At 44.5% G+C, this 16,341-nt stretch overlaps 2 protein-coding genes and 1 pseudogene across 3 annotated transcripts in view; 2 read left to right on the top strand and 1 right to left on the bottom strand.

The window, feature by feature from the left end:
* Positions 1–9,128, bottom strand: part of SZT2 (SZT2 subunit of KICSTOR complex) — a 48,115-nt gene extending 38,987 nt beyond the window's left edge. Inside the window, exons 1-3 of the mRNA XM_081144079.1 lie at positions 9,051–9,128; positions 712–837; positions 237–410 (exon numbers count right to left, since the gene is read on the bottom strand). Of these exons, the coding sequence (XP_081000205.1) occupies positions 237–410; positions 712–837; positions 9,051–9,077 (327 nt within the window). The 5' untranslated portion in view covers positions 9,078–9,128. The remainder of the gene's footprint in view (positions 1–236; positions 411–711; positions 838–9,050) is intronic.
* On the top strand, positions 3,453–3,959 carry LOC308560367 (DNA replication complex GINS protein PSF1 pseudogene; annotated as a pseudogene). The gene has a single exon. The product of its transcript is annotated as a DNA replication complex GINS protein PSF1 pseudogene (transcript).
* A 98-nt stretch (positions 9,129–9,226) lies between the features above and the next one.
* On the top strand, positions 9,227–14,453 carry MED8 (mediator complex subunit 8). Its single transcript, XM_081145005.1, has 7 exons — positions 9,227–9,283; positions 10,768–10,886; positions 11,559–11,703; positions 12,220–12,360; positions 12,551–12,632; positions 12,987–13,235; positions 14,072–14,453. Exons 1-7 carry the CDS (start codon positions 9,278–9,280, stop codon positions 14,134–14,136), a joined length of 807 nt encoding a protein of 268 aa, XP_081001131.1. The 5' UTR covers positions 9,227–9,277; the 3' UTR covers positions 14,137–14,453.
* The last annotated feature ends 1,888 nt before the right edge of the window (positions 14,454–16,341 follow it).

Raw genomic sequence — 16,341 nt, 5'->3', positions numbered from 1 at the left:
AGAGACAAGCAGCTTCCATGGGTCAGCGGGACTCTTATCTTCAGTTGGTCACACTCCCAAACACAGTGCCACCGCTGGAATGGGATCTGTCTTTAAACACCCATCATTCCTTCACGGCCTGTCTCCTTCCACAATGGTAGGATAAGGCCATTTTTCATTTCTCCCAAGCCTTTCCTTCTCTCTCCTCCTCACCCCCACCCCATCCTTTCTCCCACTGTCTCCCCACAGCCCCTTACCACAATGCCAGTAGATGGGCTAAGGTCCAGCTCAATGACAAATCGATATTGCCAAGCCAAGAAGGTGACCTGAGTGGAAGGTACAAGGAGGAATGGCCTTGGGACCACTGGTTCATCTGGCTGCCACCCAGGGGGCAGGACACTGAGGACTTCCAACTCCTGCTCAGACTGAAGCTGGCAATTGGGATGAAGAGAAAAGGAAAGGGTCAGGAAGAGTCACCCCTTTCTTCCCAGGACCTGAACTTCCATAACCAAAATGAAACACCATTGGCTCCACCTCCTGCAACCCAACATATACTCCTCCTATCTGGAAAATTATGAAACAAAATTTCCCCTGTGGAATCATGTTGTGGCAAAGTCAAAGTGACTTGCCCCACCCAGAGTTAGTCTCCCCTACTGCCTCTTTTCAGTATCCTCTTAAAAAAACAGATCTTCTGAGCCAGCCCCTCGCATCCTGCATATCTCTGGGCCTCACCAGCATCTCCTGGGGTGTGGCTTGCACAGTTTGATGCAGGTGATTGAGAAACCAAGCCAGGCGAACATTTCGAGAGATCCGATAGTCCTTTTTCATCAACAGGAACACCTGTCCAGCTTCTTCCACCTGGGACAAAGAGACATTAATAAATTTATAAAAATTCACTGAGTTCTCATACATACAGATCACTGTGCAAATAACTTGTCCAAGGAGCTCACAATCCATAAATGAGAGGCAAAGCAGCACTCCCACTTCCATGCAAGGTATACCCAAGGATTCAATTCTCAGCTCCCTACTCCCATTCCCCCTGCAGATCTCTATGTAGATGGACTGACCTTTACACATTAGCAAATGTTTATGTGTTTCTCCTATGAACTATAAGCTCCCTGAGAGCAGGAATTGTATCTTGTTCTCTTTGGGTGTCCCTGTGCTTGGCAAATTGCTTAAAATAGAGCAGACACTCAATAATGCCAGATAGCTCCTCCTGATAATCCTTGACGACAGCAGGAACTAGGGGAACCGTCACTGGTAAATGGTAAGCCTGCTGAATGAGTACCTCAAAATCAAACTTCTGTGGGTCACAATCTCCCACCCCCACACCTGCCAGCTATCAGCACTCTAGTTCCTTCCCCCCACTGCCTTATGGACAGTTGGTTCAATGTCCTGACAAGCATCAGCTCCCTTGCCCATGTCTTGTCCTTACTCCGTAAGCCCTGCCAAATGCTGACTTGTGCTGAAGTGGACATTCTCCCTTCTCCATACATGTGCCACACCAGCTGCTCTGACAGAAAGAAAGCTGCCACCTCTGGCAGGCCTTTACCAATCCTTTTACTTCTCCCTGGTCAGCAACCTTTCCTATTCCTCTTAGAGGGTTTTCCAATCCCTCAGCTCCTGTAGTCCTGGCAGATAAATGTGCCTATTGTTTCACAGAGAAAATAAGGGTCAAGTGGTCTGAACTCCCCCAACATTTCTTCCTGATTAATCTTTATATGTAACACTGCTTTACTCCCTTCCTCTTGCCTCAGATGAAGAGATTACTCTCCTCCTGTTCTAGACAAATTGAAAATTTCTCCTCCTGTGTACCTGACTGGTGAAGGGGAAAATGCCAGGCAGTGAGGATTGGAGAGAGTGGTAGAGAAATAAACAGAAAGAAGTTAATGACTGCCTATTGAGAAATGTGGTGTTGAAAGAAAGTGGCCCCCTCTCCCGCCCCAAAATAGGGAAATATGCATGGAGGACAGATAGAAATAGCTCTGGAGAAGCAAAAATAGAGGGTGCCTAATGTCAGAGAAGAATATGGAGAGCGGAGATGCAATGACTAAAGATGAAGGAAGTCTTCTCTAAGACAGAGGGCAAGCATAAAAAGATACAGAAACAGATACTGGGAAGTGGCAGGGATGAAAGTAGAAGGCAAAAAGAGGAGAGGGACTCATATTTATTGAGCACCTAAAATATATTCAATAGTAAAACTGTAGAGGTTAAGTGCAAGAATTTCAGATTCAGACAGCCTAGGTTTGAATCCCAATTCAGCCACTTATTAGTTAACCTCTTTAAACCTCGGTGTACTCATCTGTCAAATGGAGATAATCCTAATACTAATCTAATAGTTCTGTTCTGTAGATTAAGTGAAGTAATATATATGAAATACTCAGCACAGTGCCTGGTACTTAGTAAGAATAGAACACAATTTAACTATTACAGGTTATTACCAGACGCACAACACTAGGGTCTTTACATAGGTAAGCCCATTCAGGCTTCACACAATACACTTAACAGAAAACGGAGATCTAAAAAAGTTAAGTGACTTAACATCATTAGTAGGTACAGGGTCAGAAGTCAAACTCGGGCCTGAGGAGTTGCAAAGCCCATCTGAGAGTGATAAATGGATTAAACTAGGGACTTAAGAGCAGAAAAGGTTTAGAGTGGTCACAAGAAGGAACATGACAGGCGTTTACAAGCCGAAAGGATACTCTGACACAATCAGAAAGACAAAATGCTAACTTACACAATGCTTTGCTGTGACTCAGCGTTACTCTGTGTTGTCTCTACACCATCTAGGATCACACGCTGGGAAAGTCTACTCTCTGTCACACTGCTTCCCTACTCTGGGCTGAAGTAGACCCTGGCTAGGATTCTGGCTTTTATCCTGAGTTAGGTCAAGCTACCCAACTCTTTTTTTCAGTAGGGCAGTAACGTACCTGCTTCAAAAAATTCCCTCTGGCCCTGGCTGGTGCGGCTCGGTTGGTTAAGCGTCGTCCCCATGCACCAAAGGGTTGCCAGTTCGATTCCTGGCCACAGCACCTGCCCAGGTTTCAGGCTTGGTCCCCAGCAGGGGTCATGCAGGAGGCAGCCAATCAATGTTCTCTCTCACATCAATGTTTCTCTCTCTCCTCTCTCTAAAAATCGATAAAAAGTATTAAAAACACACACAACTCCCTGTGGATCTTGGAGCAAGACATAACTGCACCATGTGTCAAGGTTGTGGCAAGGCTGAGTGGCTGACTCTTGTTGTGCTGGGGTCTGGGCTTGGACCCAGGGTGGGGGTGTCCTTCGCCTGAGGAGCCAGCCAGCGTCTTCTCAAAGATGAGTGGCCTGAACCCACGAGGACGCTGGCCAGAAAGGGAGCATCCACCAAGCCAGAACCGCAGCAGAAAGTTAGTTCCCTCTGCTCCCACACCAGGCTTTCTGACTTTCCACTAAGGCTGGAAACCCAATCTGGATCACACCCTGAAAATGCCCTTATGAAGGTTTATAGAAACAAAAAGAAAAAGGAGGATGGGCTCAGGCAAGTTCCGCAGAGGAAAGCTTTACATGAACAAAACCAATGAAATGAAGTCAGGTGGACGAAGTGATTTGATACCAACTATCAAATTTCGACAGTTCTTTGCTAAGAAATTGATGCTGTATTGTAGCATACCTGTATGATCCACTCAGGTGGAAATATAGCAGTTTTGCCAATGCTTTACGATATCACATGTCTGCTGAAGAAATGGCCTGGTTCAATCATTATAAAAAGTCCCTTGCTACTTATATGAGGTCATTGAGAGGAGATGAAGGTTTGGATATTACACAGGATATGAAACCTCCCAAAAGCCTGTATACTGAAGTATGATGTCTAAAAGGCTATGGAGAATTTGAAGTTGATAATGGTACTTCAGTTCTATTAAAAAAACAACCACCAGCACTTTCTACCTGGATGGAAGCGTGAGCAGCTGATTAGACAAGGTGTCCTGGAGCACGTCCTGTAGTAACCTAACACAGAAGCACTGCCAAGCTTCCCTGTGGCATGAGGCTGAACCCACCCATACAAACTTCTCCACTCACCCTTGCCCCCACCCCTTTGGTTTTCAAAGTTATAGACATTCTTACTATAACCAGGAATACTGGGCTGAGAATGGATTCCTTCTCTTTTTTTGTAATCTATAACATTCCTACAGTTACAAAAAAAGTTTCCCTCTGGCTACTATGTGACTCAAAAAGTTTCCCTACTGACCACGGGAAATGATACTAGTCTAGGCCAGAGCTACTCAAAGCAACCATTCTGTGAACTGCTTGAGAATGGTCCCAGGCAGGAGTTGTGCTACAATGTAAAACCACCACTGCCTTTCATTGAGAAAGTCTTGTTATGAAAAACAAACAAAAGTCAGCTTGAACTAATCTTTGAGACAAGTGAGCTTAGTTGTATTTTAAGGGATCTTTAGAATAAGACAGATAAGAACTGGTGATTAATTAGAAGTGAGGAGGGAGGAGGAAAGTGACAAAAAGGTGTCAAGGGTGACAAAGGTAGCATCAAAAACCAGTAAGTGGCATAATGATTTCCAAATTAGCTAGAAAAAATTGACATAATTATTTACCATCACGCCTAACCACAACCTCCTCAAAAGGTCCCATCAAATTAGTTTTATTGCGAAGCCCCTAAAATCAGAAAAGCGGTCTACTGGCAATGAAGAAACTGAAGCAATTATTTGCCCTCTCTTTCTCTGATCCAGGGTCTCAGAGTGGGATACACTTTTAACCCAGGCAACCTCTCCCTGAGGATCAACTGAGCTGGTGTGGGTGTGATATTAGCCACCACTCTTGTGCATGAATTGACTATGCTGAGGTTCTTATCTAAAAAAGGATAGGCTGGGGCTCAGAGTATTATCAGAACAGGAAGAATGTCCCGCCCTGGCCAGGTAGCTGTTGGTTGGAGAGCTATCCTGATGAACCAAGGTTGTGGCTTTGATTGCAGGTCCGGGCACATAAAAGAATCAATCAATGAATGCATGGATGGGCAGAGCAACAAACTGATGTCTCCCCCCCACCCAAATCAATTAAAACAACAAAACAAAAAAACACATAACAACAGGAAGAATATCCCAATTTAGCAGTCCTTTCTGCTTATCACCCTATCCCCAGAGCCTAGTACAGTGCCTGGCAATTTTGCTGAATAAGTGAATTCACTCTATGTTCTAAGCAAAGCAAACTTGATATTTAGAACTAATCATAATCAGTACAATTGTTCTCAGAGTGAGAAAATCTTAACACTAATCTCGGTACCATTTTCCTTTTGTTCTTCTTTGGTAGTTAGTAAAGAATTTTTTTAAATGCCAGCTTGTTTCAGCTATGCAAGAGAACACTAAGGGAAGGAGTTGTGGCCTATTCTGAGCCAGAATTATAAGAGTGGAGAGCAATGTCCACAGGTCAACATTATAAGGACTGTTGGGGACATTTGGTCACTCTATCTTCTAGGACTAAAATCTTGGCAATTCCATGATTTCCTGCACTGTTAGGGATCTCTGTTGGGCATTCACAAAGCAGTCTATAGTTCTTCATAGCACCCACCAGTTTACAATAAAGAATTTATGTGCTTTTAATTTTATTTATTTACTTATTCAAATTACAAGAGAAAGTTTCTTTAGAAAGCTACAGAGGTAGTAGAGGTGATCCTTCAAAGTCAACAACCACATTTTCAAAATATCTTTACGTTTTCTTCACATTCAAGATGTAATTTGTCAGAACCAGAAGACTTAAAAAGATTTAAGCAGCTCAAATGTTATTTTTCAAAGTGTGATCCAAGGGCCAGCTGCACCAGGATTACCTGAGGAGCTTATTAGAATGCAGATTCCTGGGCACCACTCCAAACCAAACCAATTAGAGTTGATAGGGTTCAGGAATCTACATTTAACAAGCTCCCCAAGTGATTCTTCCATTTTAATGTTTGAGAATCCCTGAATGAGTTGTGTTCTCACAGTGTCTACACTCACAGAGCTTCAAGTCCTTAACATTTAATCCCCGAGTCTGAAGTGCATTACTCTTGGAGTAGTTTGGCAAAGAGAAAGCAGGGTTTTGGAGTCAAGAGATCTGGAATCAAATCTGGTTCTACTAGTACTATCTGGGTGAGCTTGAACAAGTTACTTAATTTTTCCAGGCCTCAGTTTTTTTTCATTGATAACATGTAGATAAGATTATCTACTTCATAAAGATACTGTTGCAATTAAACAGGAGAGTCAGAACAATGATAGAGGAAGCCTATCATTCTTTGGACCATTTACTGAGGCCTACATACCATTTATGACAAGATGAATAAAACATTATCAGGTACTGCGCTGCATATCATGTATATCAGCATAAAGGAAACATTCCCGTCTCACTAATTTGTTGTTTTTTGCATCCATCTCTTTGTGGTTAAGATGTAATCCAAGCCTTGTGCTGTTTTCTGTTAAGAGCCCCATGAAAAATGTAGACTTTCCCTACCTTGAACTGAAGCTTCCTTACCACTATACATATGATAAAGTCCTGAAACTCTAGCATGGCCTCAACCTGAATCTGCTCCAGCCTCATCTCTCACCCATCTCCCCCTGAGTTAGAGTCCCTAGGATCAAACGCTGGTTCTGCTGCTTATTAGTATAAGGTCTTGGTGAAGTTAGATTCTCTGTGCCTTAGTTTCCTCATCTGTGAAATGGGAGTAATAAAAGTACCTATTTCATGGGGATTTTTTTAAAGTATTAGATGACATTTAGTAAGCACTTTGTTAGTTATTCTCATTGTCACACTGTACCCACACTAGCAGCTGCTTCCTCTCAGTCTCTGAAGGCTCTAAGCTCCTTCTCACCTTAGGATTTTCACTATTCCCTCTGCCTATAATGCATTCTGCCTCTTCTCATGGCCAAATTCTCCTTCTTAAGGCTTAAATGTCATTCCTCTGAAGTGACTTCCTGATTCACCCCAGCCCCCACCTCTTCTTTCAAAAGTAGGTTAAGAACCACTGTTAAATTTACTCATTCACTCTGTATTTTTCCTTTGCAGCACTTATCACAATTCAGTGTTTGTTTACTCCATTAAAGCAGGGAACATGTCTTACACTGCTCCATATCCACCCTGATAATTAGCACAATTCTAAGTCCATAACAGCACTCAAAATATTTTAAGTATTTCCTGAATGAACGCTTTCTTAAATACACGTCCAATCTTTCTCTCCTGGGATTGTAACAACCCTAAAAGTCGGTCACTTTTCTGCCCAGGGGCACAAGAACTTTTCACTCTCTTTACTTCCTGAGATAAAATTTTCAGAAATGCAAATCAAGAACTTAACAAATGCTTAACTGTTGACCGAATGAGACTCCCAGGAGTGTTTTGACTCCAAGTTACTTTAGATCTGCACTATTCAACATGGTAGCTACTACTATATAGGGCTACTGAGCACTTGAAGTGTTGCTAGTCCAAAATGACAAGTGCTGAAGTGCAACATACACACTGCACTTTAAAGATTTGGTACCCAAAAAAAAGAATGTTAAATATCTCATAATTTAAAAATATTTAAGTTGAAGTAATATTTTGGAAATATAGGGTTAAATAAATGTATTACTAAAATTTTTTTCTTTTTAACTTTTTAAATGTGGCTACTAGAAAGTTTGCATATATGGTTTGCATTAGATTTCTATTGGACAGTGCTGTTTTAGACTGTCTGCCTAGAAAGTATGTTGTATTTCCCCATTTTTTCCCCTTGCATTTTAATCCATAACAAAATAGACTACAAATTCTTGTTTTTTTCTCAATACTGGTATTTCTGATGCATAGGCTATTCCACCATCCCTGTGAACATGTCTGATTATTTTAAATAAGGCACAGTTTCCTACTTAATCTTGGGACTCATCACATCAAATCCCAATGAACTGGAAATTTACCATCCTGTGGCTATTTTATTATTTATACCATAAACATTATGGTTAAGAACATAAGATCTGGAGCCAGGCCACCTGTCCTTTGGAGTCCTGGCTCTACTAGTTACTAGCTGTGTAACTTTGTTTCTCTGAATATCTCTGTGCTTGTTTCCACAACTGAAAATTGGGGATGATAACAATGTCTACTTCATAGGGTTGAGAGCATTAATTGGTATTGGCAAAGTGCTTAGAATGGTGCCTGGTATGCAGCAAGCATTCAGTAAGTAATGACTACTATTTGTGTCATCATACACACCCCTCACTCTTCCCATCTCCTCATATATTCTCTCGTAATATTGGACACTTCCAGTGATGTTGTTCCTTCCAAATCTGAGCAATTTTATGCTCAGACCTTCTAACTCCAGAATTCTGCTACTCCCAGCTGAGTAGCGCTTGGGTAATTCACCTCCCTCACTTTTCAGTTTCCTCATCTGTAAATGAGAATAGGAGAGTATTGCCACCTTCCTTGTAATAAACACAAAGTATATATATGAAGTTCCTTCGTGGTCCTTACCACCTAATGGATACCTCAAATGTGCTTTCTGGTTTAACACATGAGATCCTCACAACACACCGTAAGACAGGTATTTTACGAAGAAGGAAACAGGACCAGGGAAGTCAAAACTTGCTATCTGTGCAAGTTAGCTATCCGTGCAATACTGGAACGGAGTTTCACTCTGAGTCAAAAATCTTTTCAGGAAGCCAAAGCTGCTTTCCCTAAGCATGAGCGCTAGAAATAAGTTATTTCATGCTGTTAATGGGATTCCAATGTTTGCAGAAATGCAGAAACCGGTAAAGTCAGTCTATCGCCCTGCTGCCCGCTGAAACTGCAACAGAAAATCAAGACACAGGTTTTGTTAATACCACTATCAGGTCAGAGAACCCGAGGGCCCTAGAGTCGGCGACGTGGATGGAATTTCAGTAAGCAAAACAGAGCAACGGGTTTCTCTTCTAGCCCCGAAGGAAACGGCGGACCTCGGGAAGGCGGTTCACCCGACGGGCCTTCGGGGCCGGGCCGGTCTCCGCCCAGGCTCCGAGGCCCGGTCGTCCCCGGGCTCGGAGGAGGCCACGGCCGCTCCAGGCCGCCGGACCCGCCCCCTCGGACGGGGACCAGCGCGGCGCCCGCCTGCCCCTCACCTCCGGCTCCGGGCGCTCCGAGGCCATCACACTGCTCCCGCGCCGCCCGGGCCAAAAGAGGTTCCGCTTGTGACCTTTGACCCGGCTACCCCGCACCTGGCAGGAACAGGAAGTAGGTGGGCGGGACGAGTTGTGAGCTCTCTGATTGGTGGAAGGAGCCCTCTCAGCGTGACCGGTCGATTTGGAAACCGGAAGAGGCGGTCGTTGTCGCCGACTCGGCTGCAACGATGCAGGTGAGTAGCGGTTTGGGGCTATTGACTGCCAGTTAGCTTAGGGTAACCCGGCGGAAAGTAGCCTGACAGGAGAGAGAATGAGGAGTTGGGGCTGAGAGGAGGGGGCAGGGCCCGAGGCTGACGCATCAGGGAACGTGGGGTGGAGGTGGGAGGCCTACTGGAGAGGGGAGGAGAAGGGAGGGGAGGGGAGAGAGAAGGGAGGGGGAGGGGAGGGGGGAGGGGGGAGGAGATGACCTGGGCTGGAAACCCAGCTGACTGGAAACATAGACTATGGCTAAATCGGGAGGCAGGAAGCAGCACTGATTTGCTGGGTTGAGGGAAAGGATCAAGTTATAATTTGGGAAGGTTGAGATGCATTCTAAGGAAGACAACTCAAGAAAGTGGCGGGTTAGCCCAGGCCCGGCCCCATCCTCGGCTGTTGGATGGGCGCTGTTGGATGCAGAAATAACAGGGGATTTGTAATTGGAGAGAAGCCTGAGGGATGAAGAAATTGTGGGACTTCAGTCGCCAAAAGCTAATTATAATCTGAGGCCGTGGGTGGAACCCAGGATCAAGGCTCCTGCCCTGCACATTGGCCAGTTTGCCACATGATTTCCTAACCTGTGCACCATAGTAGTTAAGGATGAAGATATTAAGTAAACCTGGAGGCCACAGATGGAAAGAAATTGCTTTCCAGACCCCCCAGCATTAACAGTTGTTTGTCTCGTGCTTAGGACATGCTCATTTTATTGTAGTTTATTGTTGACAGTATTATAGATGTGTCCCATTTTCTCCTTTTGTCCCCCTCCATCCCATCCCCACCCCAGCCCAAGCATTTTGTTTGTTTTCCATTTGTCATTTAGTTTCTTGTACACCCTTAGCCTGTCAGTAAATGTTTACAGGTTGACGAAGCCTGTGAAAGGGGCACAGGAATGCTGGCACAGAGATAAAATGAGTGCAGATTAATTCAGCAAGGAGGAGATTGAAACATCAAATGCTGAGGGCAAATGAAGAGTTGGGGCAGGGGGTGTGGTGGTAGTTCACGGCCAGCCAGTGTCCAGAGAAACCTTAATGTGTAGGTAGATTTCTCAGAGATTGTGTGCCATTGACAAGAACAGCCTGGCTCACAAGGCAAGTTCTGGGACAGAGGAGTGCATATGTTGCAGAAGTACACAAAAGAGAATAAACCCAGACATTAAGTCTGGAGAAAACTCCTCAATAAGAGAGAATAGAGTGTACCTAATACAGAGAAAAACCAGGCATGGATTGATGGAGAAAGGAATCAGTTGGTAAGAGGAATTGAGGTCAGGTGAATGAGTTGAAAGGTCTAAGGGTTGATGTTCTCTGTAACCCAAATACCAAAGATAGAAAACAACCTGACTCTCCTATGTCAACGAGATCCTGTGTTACTTAATAGTGTTACTGTCATCCTGACTTTTCAGCCTTCCTTTGTATGTGTCATACTCGCACTCACCTGAGTGACCAATCTGTTCCTATTGGTGCAGAGGGAGGAGAAGCAGCTTGAGGCATCATTAGATGCACTGCTGAGTCAAGTGGCTGATCTGAAGAACTCACTGGGGAGTTTCATTTACAAGTTGGAGAACGAGTATGACCGGTTGACCTGGTAAGGGTGGCCAGGGTAATCTGGGGAGGACTCCATGGGTGGAGGGGCCAGGCCTCCTGGTGAATAGGACACCTCCAGTGATATAACCATTTATCAGTTTGCAAACATCTTATGATTTGGTGTGAGCTGGGTTTCCCACCATTTAACAAATGAAGTGTAATTTAGGGCCTCCCTGGCAAAGAAGTAGAGAAATGCCTAGTTTCCCAACCTCGGTTCTTTCTAGCTTTTGAGTCTCACCCTTTGACTTCTCTGAGAAGAAGTCCTCCCACTACAATAGGAATACAAAGGTCATACTGGATCTCTTGCCATAGATGTTGGTGAGTCTTTTTAAGTCCAGCCTACTGTGGAAGTATGAAGTGTGGAAGTCTGAGTAAACTGAGGGCTTTTATTCAGTTTCTGTATTTTTAGTGATAACAGTGTAGCCATGGTTCCTATTTTGCCACTGTTCCTCACCCCATTCAAATAATGAACTGCCTTTTTTCTCCATCTGTGTCAGAAACTGAAAGTATGTCCATCTTTCCTAACCCCATAATCCCTATAAGCCACCCTGGTTCCTACCCAGTCCATCCATAGGGCTGAGTCTTTTGGGGGTGAGCCTGGGTATTCCTAATCTAAGGGACCCCTTTGAGATTCTGTTACTGGGAACATTCTGACACCTTCTTACTCTACCAGGCCCTCTGTCCTGGACAGCTTTGCCTTGCTCTCTGGACAGTTGAACACTCTGAACAAGGTCTTGAAGCATGAAAAGACACCACTGTTCCGTAACCAGGTCATCATCCCTCTGGTGTTGTCCCCAGACCGTGATGAAGATCTCATGGTAAGAGGAGGAAAAGGGTACAACCTGGGAAATTAAGTCCTTCGATAAGGACCTAGAACACAGTTGTTGGTTGATTATTCTAGAAGTTCTGAATGTGGAGTAGTGTGTGGCAATAAAAAGTGAGGGCTGTATTTTAAAGGCCTTGTTTTTTGTCCTTCTGGAGTTGGGGAGCTACTCCCAAATAAACCTGAGGACTATGTCACCAAGGCAAAGACCTTTCTCATCCAACACCTATCTTGAGCAAAAAGTATGTTCTTTTGTGACTTTGTATATTTTAGTGTCTGATGAAAACATAGCAGAGAGATTTGCCCCAGTGTCTGGTAGAGATAGGGGTGTGAGGAGACAGAAATGAAAGGTGGAATGAGGGGTGTAGTGTCTTAGGAAACTAAATATTGTAAGTCTTAGGCTGTATCTTCCCTGAAAATGTACTGTTTGCCTATGGCAGGAACTATATATCAGGCCAGATTGAATCTTCTTGGAATGCCTAGGATGATTAATAAAATCTGTGTTTTACAGCGGCAGACTGAAGGACGAGTACCTGTTTTCAGCCATGAGGTGGTCCCTGACCATCTGAGAACCAAGCCTGACCCTGAGGTCGAAGAGCAAGAGAAGCAACTGACAACAGATGCTGCCCGCATTGGTGCTGATGTAGCTCAGGTTGGACTGATTCACTGCCTGCTGCCCCCCATTCCCCAAGTCCCATCATGAGAAGCTAGGCTTCACAGTTGCTGTCTGGTAGGGATACATGGTTGATTGCATGTAAATTGCCCCTAGAAGAGCACAAGAAAGCAACTTCCCCACAATCGTTTCTTGCTTTCCCTAATCTCTGTACCAATTTGTGTTACAGAAGCAGATCCAGAGCTTGAATAAAATGTGCTCAAACCTTCTGGAGAAAATCAACAAAGAGGAACGAGAATCAGAGGGTGGAGGTATGGAGGGATCGGCTGCAAAATGGAGAGGGAAAGAGGGATAAGATCACTTTTATGGGAATGGTGGTTTTGATAATAGTAAAGTGAGGACGTAAGAATGAGCTGACATCCACTCTGTTAGCCTTTTGTGTTTAAGTCCAGCTCTGGAGTAGATGGAAGAAATGGGCAAAATGAAAAGGGAGAATTCTAAGATAGCCATGGGCGTCCTCTGGCTCTTCCTCTGGGCTACCAGGGAGTCTAGATGCTGCTGAAGTCAGAACTCTAAGCCCTGGTACTCATAATGGTCTTCCTACTGCTAGGTTCAATCCCGGGCCAAAGGCATACTTCAAGGTCCTCATTTACCTTTTTCTTCAGGTCTCCGGCCAAACAAGCAGACCTTTAATCCTACAGACACCAATGCCTTGGTGGCAGCTGTTGCCTTTGGAAAAGGACTGTCTAATTGGAGACCCTCAGGCAGCAGTGGACCTGGCCAGCCAGGCCAGCCAGGAACTGGAACAATCCTTGCAGGAGCCTCTGGATTACAGCAGGTGCAGATGACAGGTGCTCCAAGCCAGCAGCAGTCAATGCTCAGTGGGGTGCAAATGGCCCAGGCAGGTCAACCAGGTAAGGTGGCAGGGATTGACATGGTGACAGACCCTGAGCAGGGAAGTGGGAATAAGCTGAATTGTCTGAGCCTCCAGCATCCCCAATGCTGAAGATTTTCTTCTGTTCTCCTGGACTGTGGCCCAGAAAACAATTTTTAGGAGTAAAAGTCTCATTTGTGACTCTAACAGACACCAGAGAATGAAGAATAACTTTGAATTACAAAAACTGCTCTCACCTCCAACCCCCATCTCAGAGCTCTGTCTCAACTACTCTTCTGTTCCATTTACTCTGGATATTAGATGTGTTGTCAGGGTTTTTTTTTAGAGAAACTGATGGTCAGACCTTAATTAAGACCATTTGGTAAATGGGTTGGAAAATGACAAGCAGGCAAGTTTCCCAGTGCTACATGTATTCTCTGTATTCTGTCTCTCCTGTTCACTTTTAGTGATGATGAGAACAGTCTGGAGGAGTTCAGATACAAGTAACTAGAAGAGATATTTTCTTCCAAGCTGTCTGAGAAAAGGGGCAATTAAATTAAGGACATATTCTTTTACCTGTGACATTAAATGGGGGTCACACAGGTTTAGCTATATCTTCTAGGAGTAGGTGAGCAGGAGTCTGATCACTTCTACTCTCCTCCCCTTCTTCTCCCCATCAGTCCTTTCCTCCTAGATACCTTCAGGTAGAGAGCTTGGTGAGGAACCACACCTCTGAGCTTTGCCATCCAGGGTCAGATGCCACAGAGGTTCTGAGATGATAGAGGGGGTGGCAGAAGGAAACCTGAGAGACCACATTTCTGAATTATCATAAAAGTCTTACCATGCTTCAGGCGTCTTTCTTCATGTTCCTTTTAGGGAAAATGCCAAGTGGAATAAAAACCAACATCAAGTCAGCTTCAATGCATCCCTACCAGCGGTGAGTGTGGCCAACAACCTCCACTCCCACGTGCTCTTTGCAGATTTGGGCAGTAATGCATTTTGCGCAAAGCTGACATAGCTAGGTACAATAAAAGAACATGGGCTTTCAGCAACATACAAATCCCAGCTCCATCACTGACTAACTGTATGACCTTGGGCAAGTGACCTAATTTTTCTGAGCCTGTTTTCTTATTTGTAAATGGTAATAATGCCTACCTCATAGGGTTGTTATGGGGATTAAAACGAGAAAATTAATGTAAAGCACTTAGCACAGTACACGAAATTATTGGTATTCAATAAATGATAGTTTCTATAGCCACTTCCCCCTACAGCCCTCCTCAATCCTTGATCCAGAATTGACCCTGATCTGATACTGCTTCATGTCAGTGGTGAGCTGATGAACACAAGATCATGGACCACTCTGTTCTGTTTGAAAGCCTGTGCTTATTTTATGCTGCTAGAAACTGTGGCAGCCTCTATGTCTTAGAGCCACACTGTCTCTGCCCAGGTTCCATTCTGGCCATCTCTCCAAGCTAAGTGATAAGACTTCTGGGCTGAAATGAACTGCCTACCTGAAACTCCGCTAAAGCTTGGGCCTTCTCTGCTCTCCATCCTTTCAGAAGCCAGTTTAGCTCTTACCTGAGAAATAGTCACAAAGTCTTCTGTCCGTTATCTTACCCTGCACACATGAAAGAAGATGTAGAAGGCCAGTAGGTGGGCACTTCCTTAGAAAGTGGCTTTATCAGGCAGGACTGTGTTTTCCTTAGCACCTGAAAAGTCTCTTCTTCCCCAGACTCATTTTTCTTACTTTGGAGGTAGGGGGAATTTCACTTCACACTGTCCTCGGGGTTTGGTTATCCTCATCATGTGCCTAGTTGCTAGACTCCAGCCAGGATGGCTTTCCTCCAGACCATTGAACCTGTGCCTCAAGTAAGAGCCAGATTGATGGTGGGAGGGGGCAGCCACCAGCCACCAGTACCTTTGCCTGCTTTTTATAAAAAATATGTTTTTATTGATTTTGGAGAGAGGAAGGATGAGGGATAGAGAAACATCGATGTGAGAGAGAAACATTGATTGACTGCCTCCTACACGCCATCCCCTCTGGGGATTGAGCCCGCAACCCGGGCATATGCCCTGACTGGGAACTGAGCCGGCGACCTCTTGGTTTGTGGGTGGACACTCAACCACTGAGCAACACCAGCCAGGATATCTGCTTTTTTAAAGCTGAAGAGCAGAGTGAGTTTGGGTCTCCAGTCTAAGCTGCTTTCCTTGCTCCTTTGTAGGCAAAGGCAGGGGTTGAGTCAGCAGAAGGGAACCAAGAGATTTCTCTGATAAAGTTATTTAAATTTCAATGATCATTGTGTCAGGCTTATCTGACAGCAATTTATGAGAGAGCTATATGGGGATCAGAGACCATATCAGAGACTGTCAAGGTTGCTTCAAGGTAATTCTGATTTGTTCTCCCTAAAAAGTTTTATCTTTGATTAGCTTTTATCTAAAAGTCCTGAGGTATGAGGACAGCCTTCCAGCTGCCTTTTTTCTGTTTTCTTTCATCACACACTAGTACTTCAGCATTTGTTCAGTGCAGGCAGAATTCTGCCAGGCTGTGGCAGCAAAGGACTGGAAAAGTGGACCCCTATGTCACATTCATTCTTGTTCCATCAAGACAAGAAATGGTATCCCCAAAGTACACTGACCATGTTACACAGCAGCACGAGGAATCCTGTCATTGGCTCTGAGGCAATGCCGGACCTTTCTCCGCTTTAGCAGTACTGCCTTACTGCTCTGTCAGCTCACTCAGATGTTATCTTCTTATTCCTTCCCTTCTTACTGGTGATGTCAGAGCTGTTATATTGCCCAGGGTTTATGCTGTGCTGCTTTAAACCCTGGAGCATCTTTTGGCAACTGCTATCCTTTATTCCACCAAAAGATTCCTTCCTGCTGAAAGGCACCAAACCCACATTTTTTTGTTGTCTATGGTTAATAGTGACTTCATCCCACCATACTATTTAAAATGGATTCCTCCAAGAATGGAAATATCCCTCTGCCCCAACAGGAACATATGTAGGACCTGAGCTATGTCTTGTGACCATAAGCTAATACCCCTTATCCTGGAGGCATTCACATCTCTATATTCTAAACTTTGAAAGCACATACTCTCATTTCTAAGCCCACCCCACCTCCAAATCCTCTGGAGCACACAAACC

The sequence above is a fragment of the Miniopterus schreibersii genome, assembly GCF_964146895.1.
Source record: "Miniopterus schreibersii genome assembly, chromosome: 8".
In the NCBI taxonomy this organism is placed as follows: Eukaryota; Metazoa; Chordata; class Mammalia; order Chiroptera; family Miniopteridae; genus Miniopterus; species Miniopterus schreibersii.
This window is presented reverse-complemented; position numbering and strand designations above follow the sequence as displayed.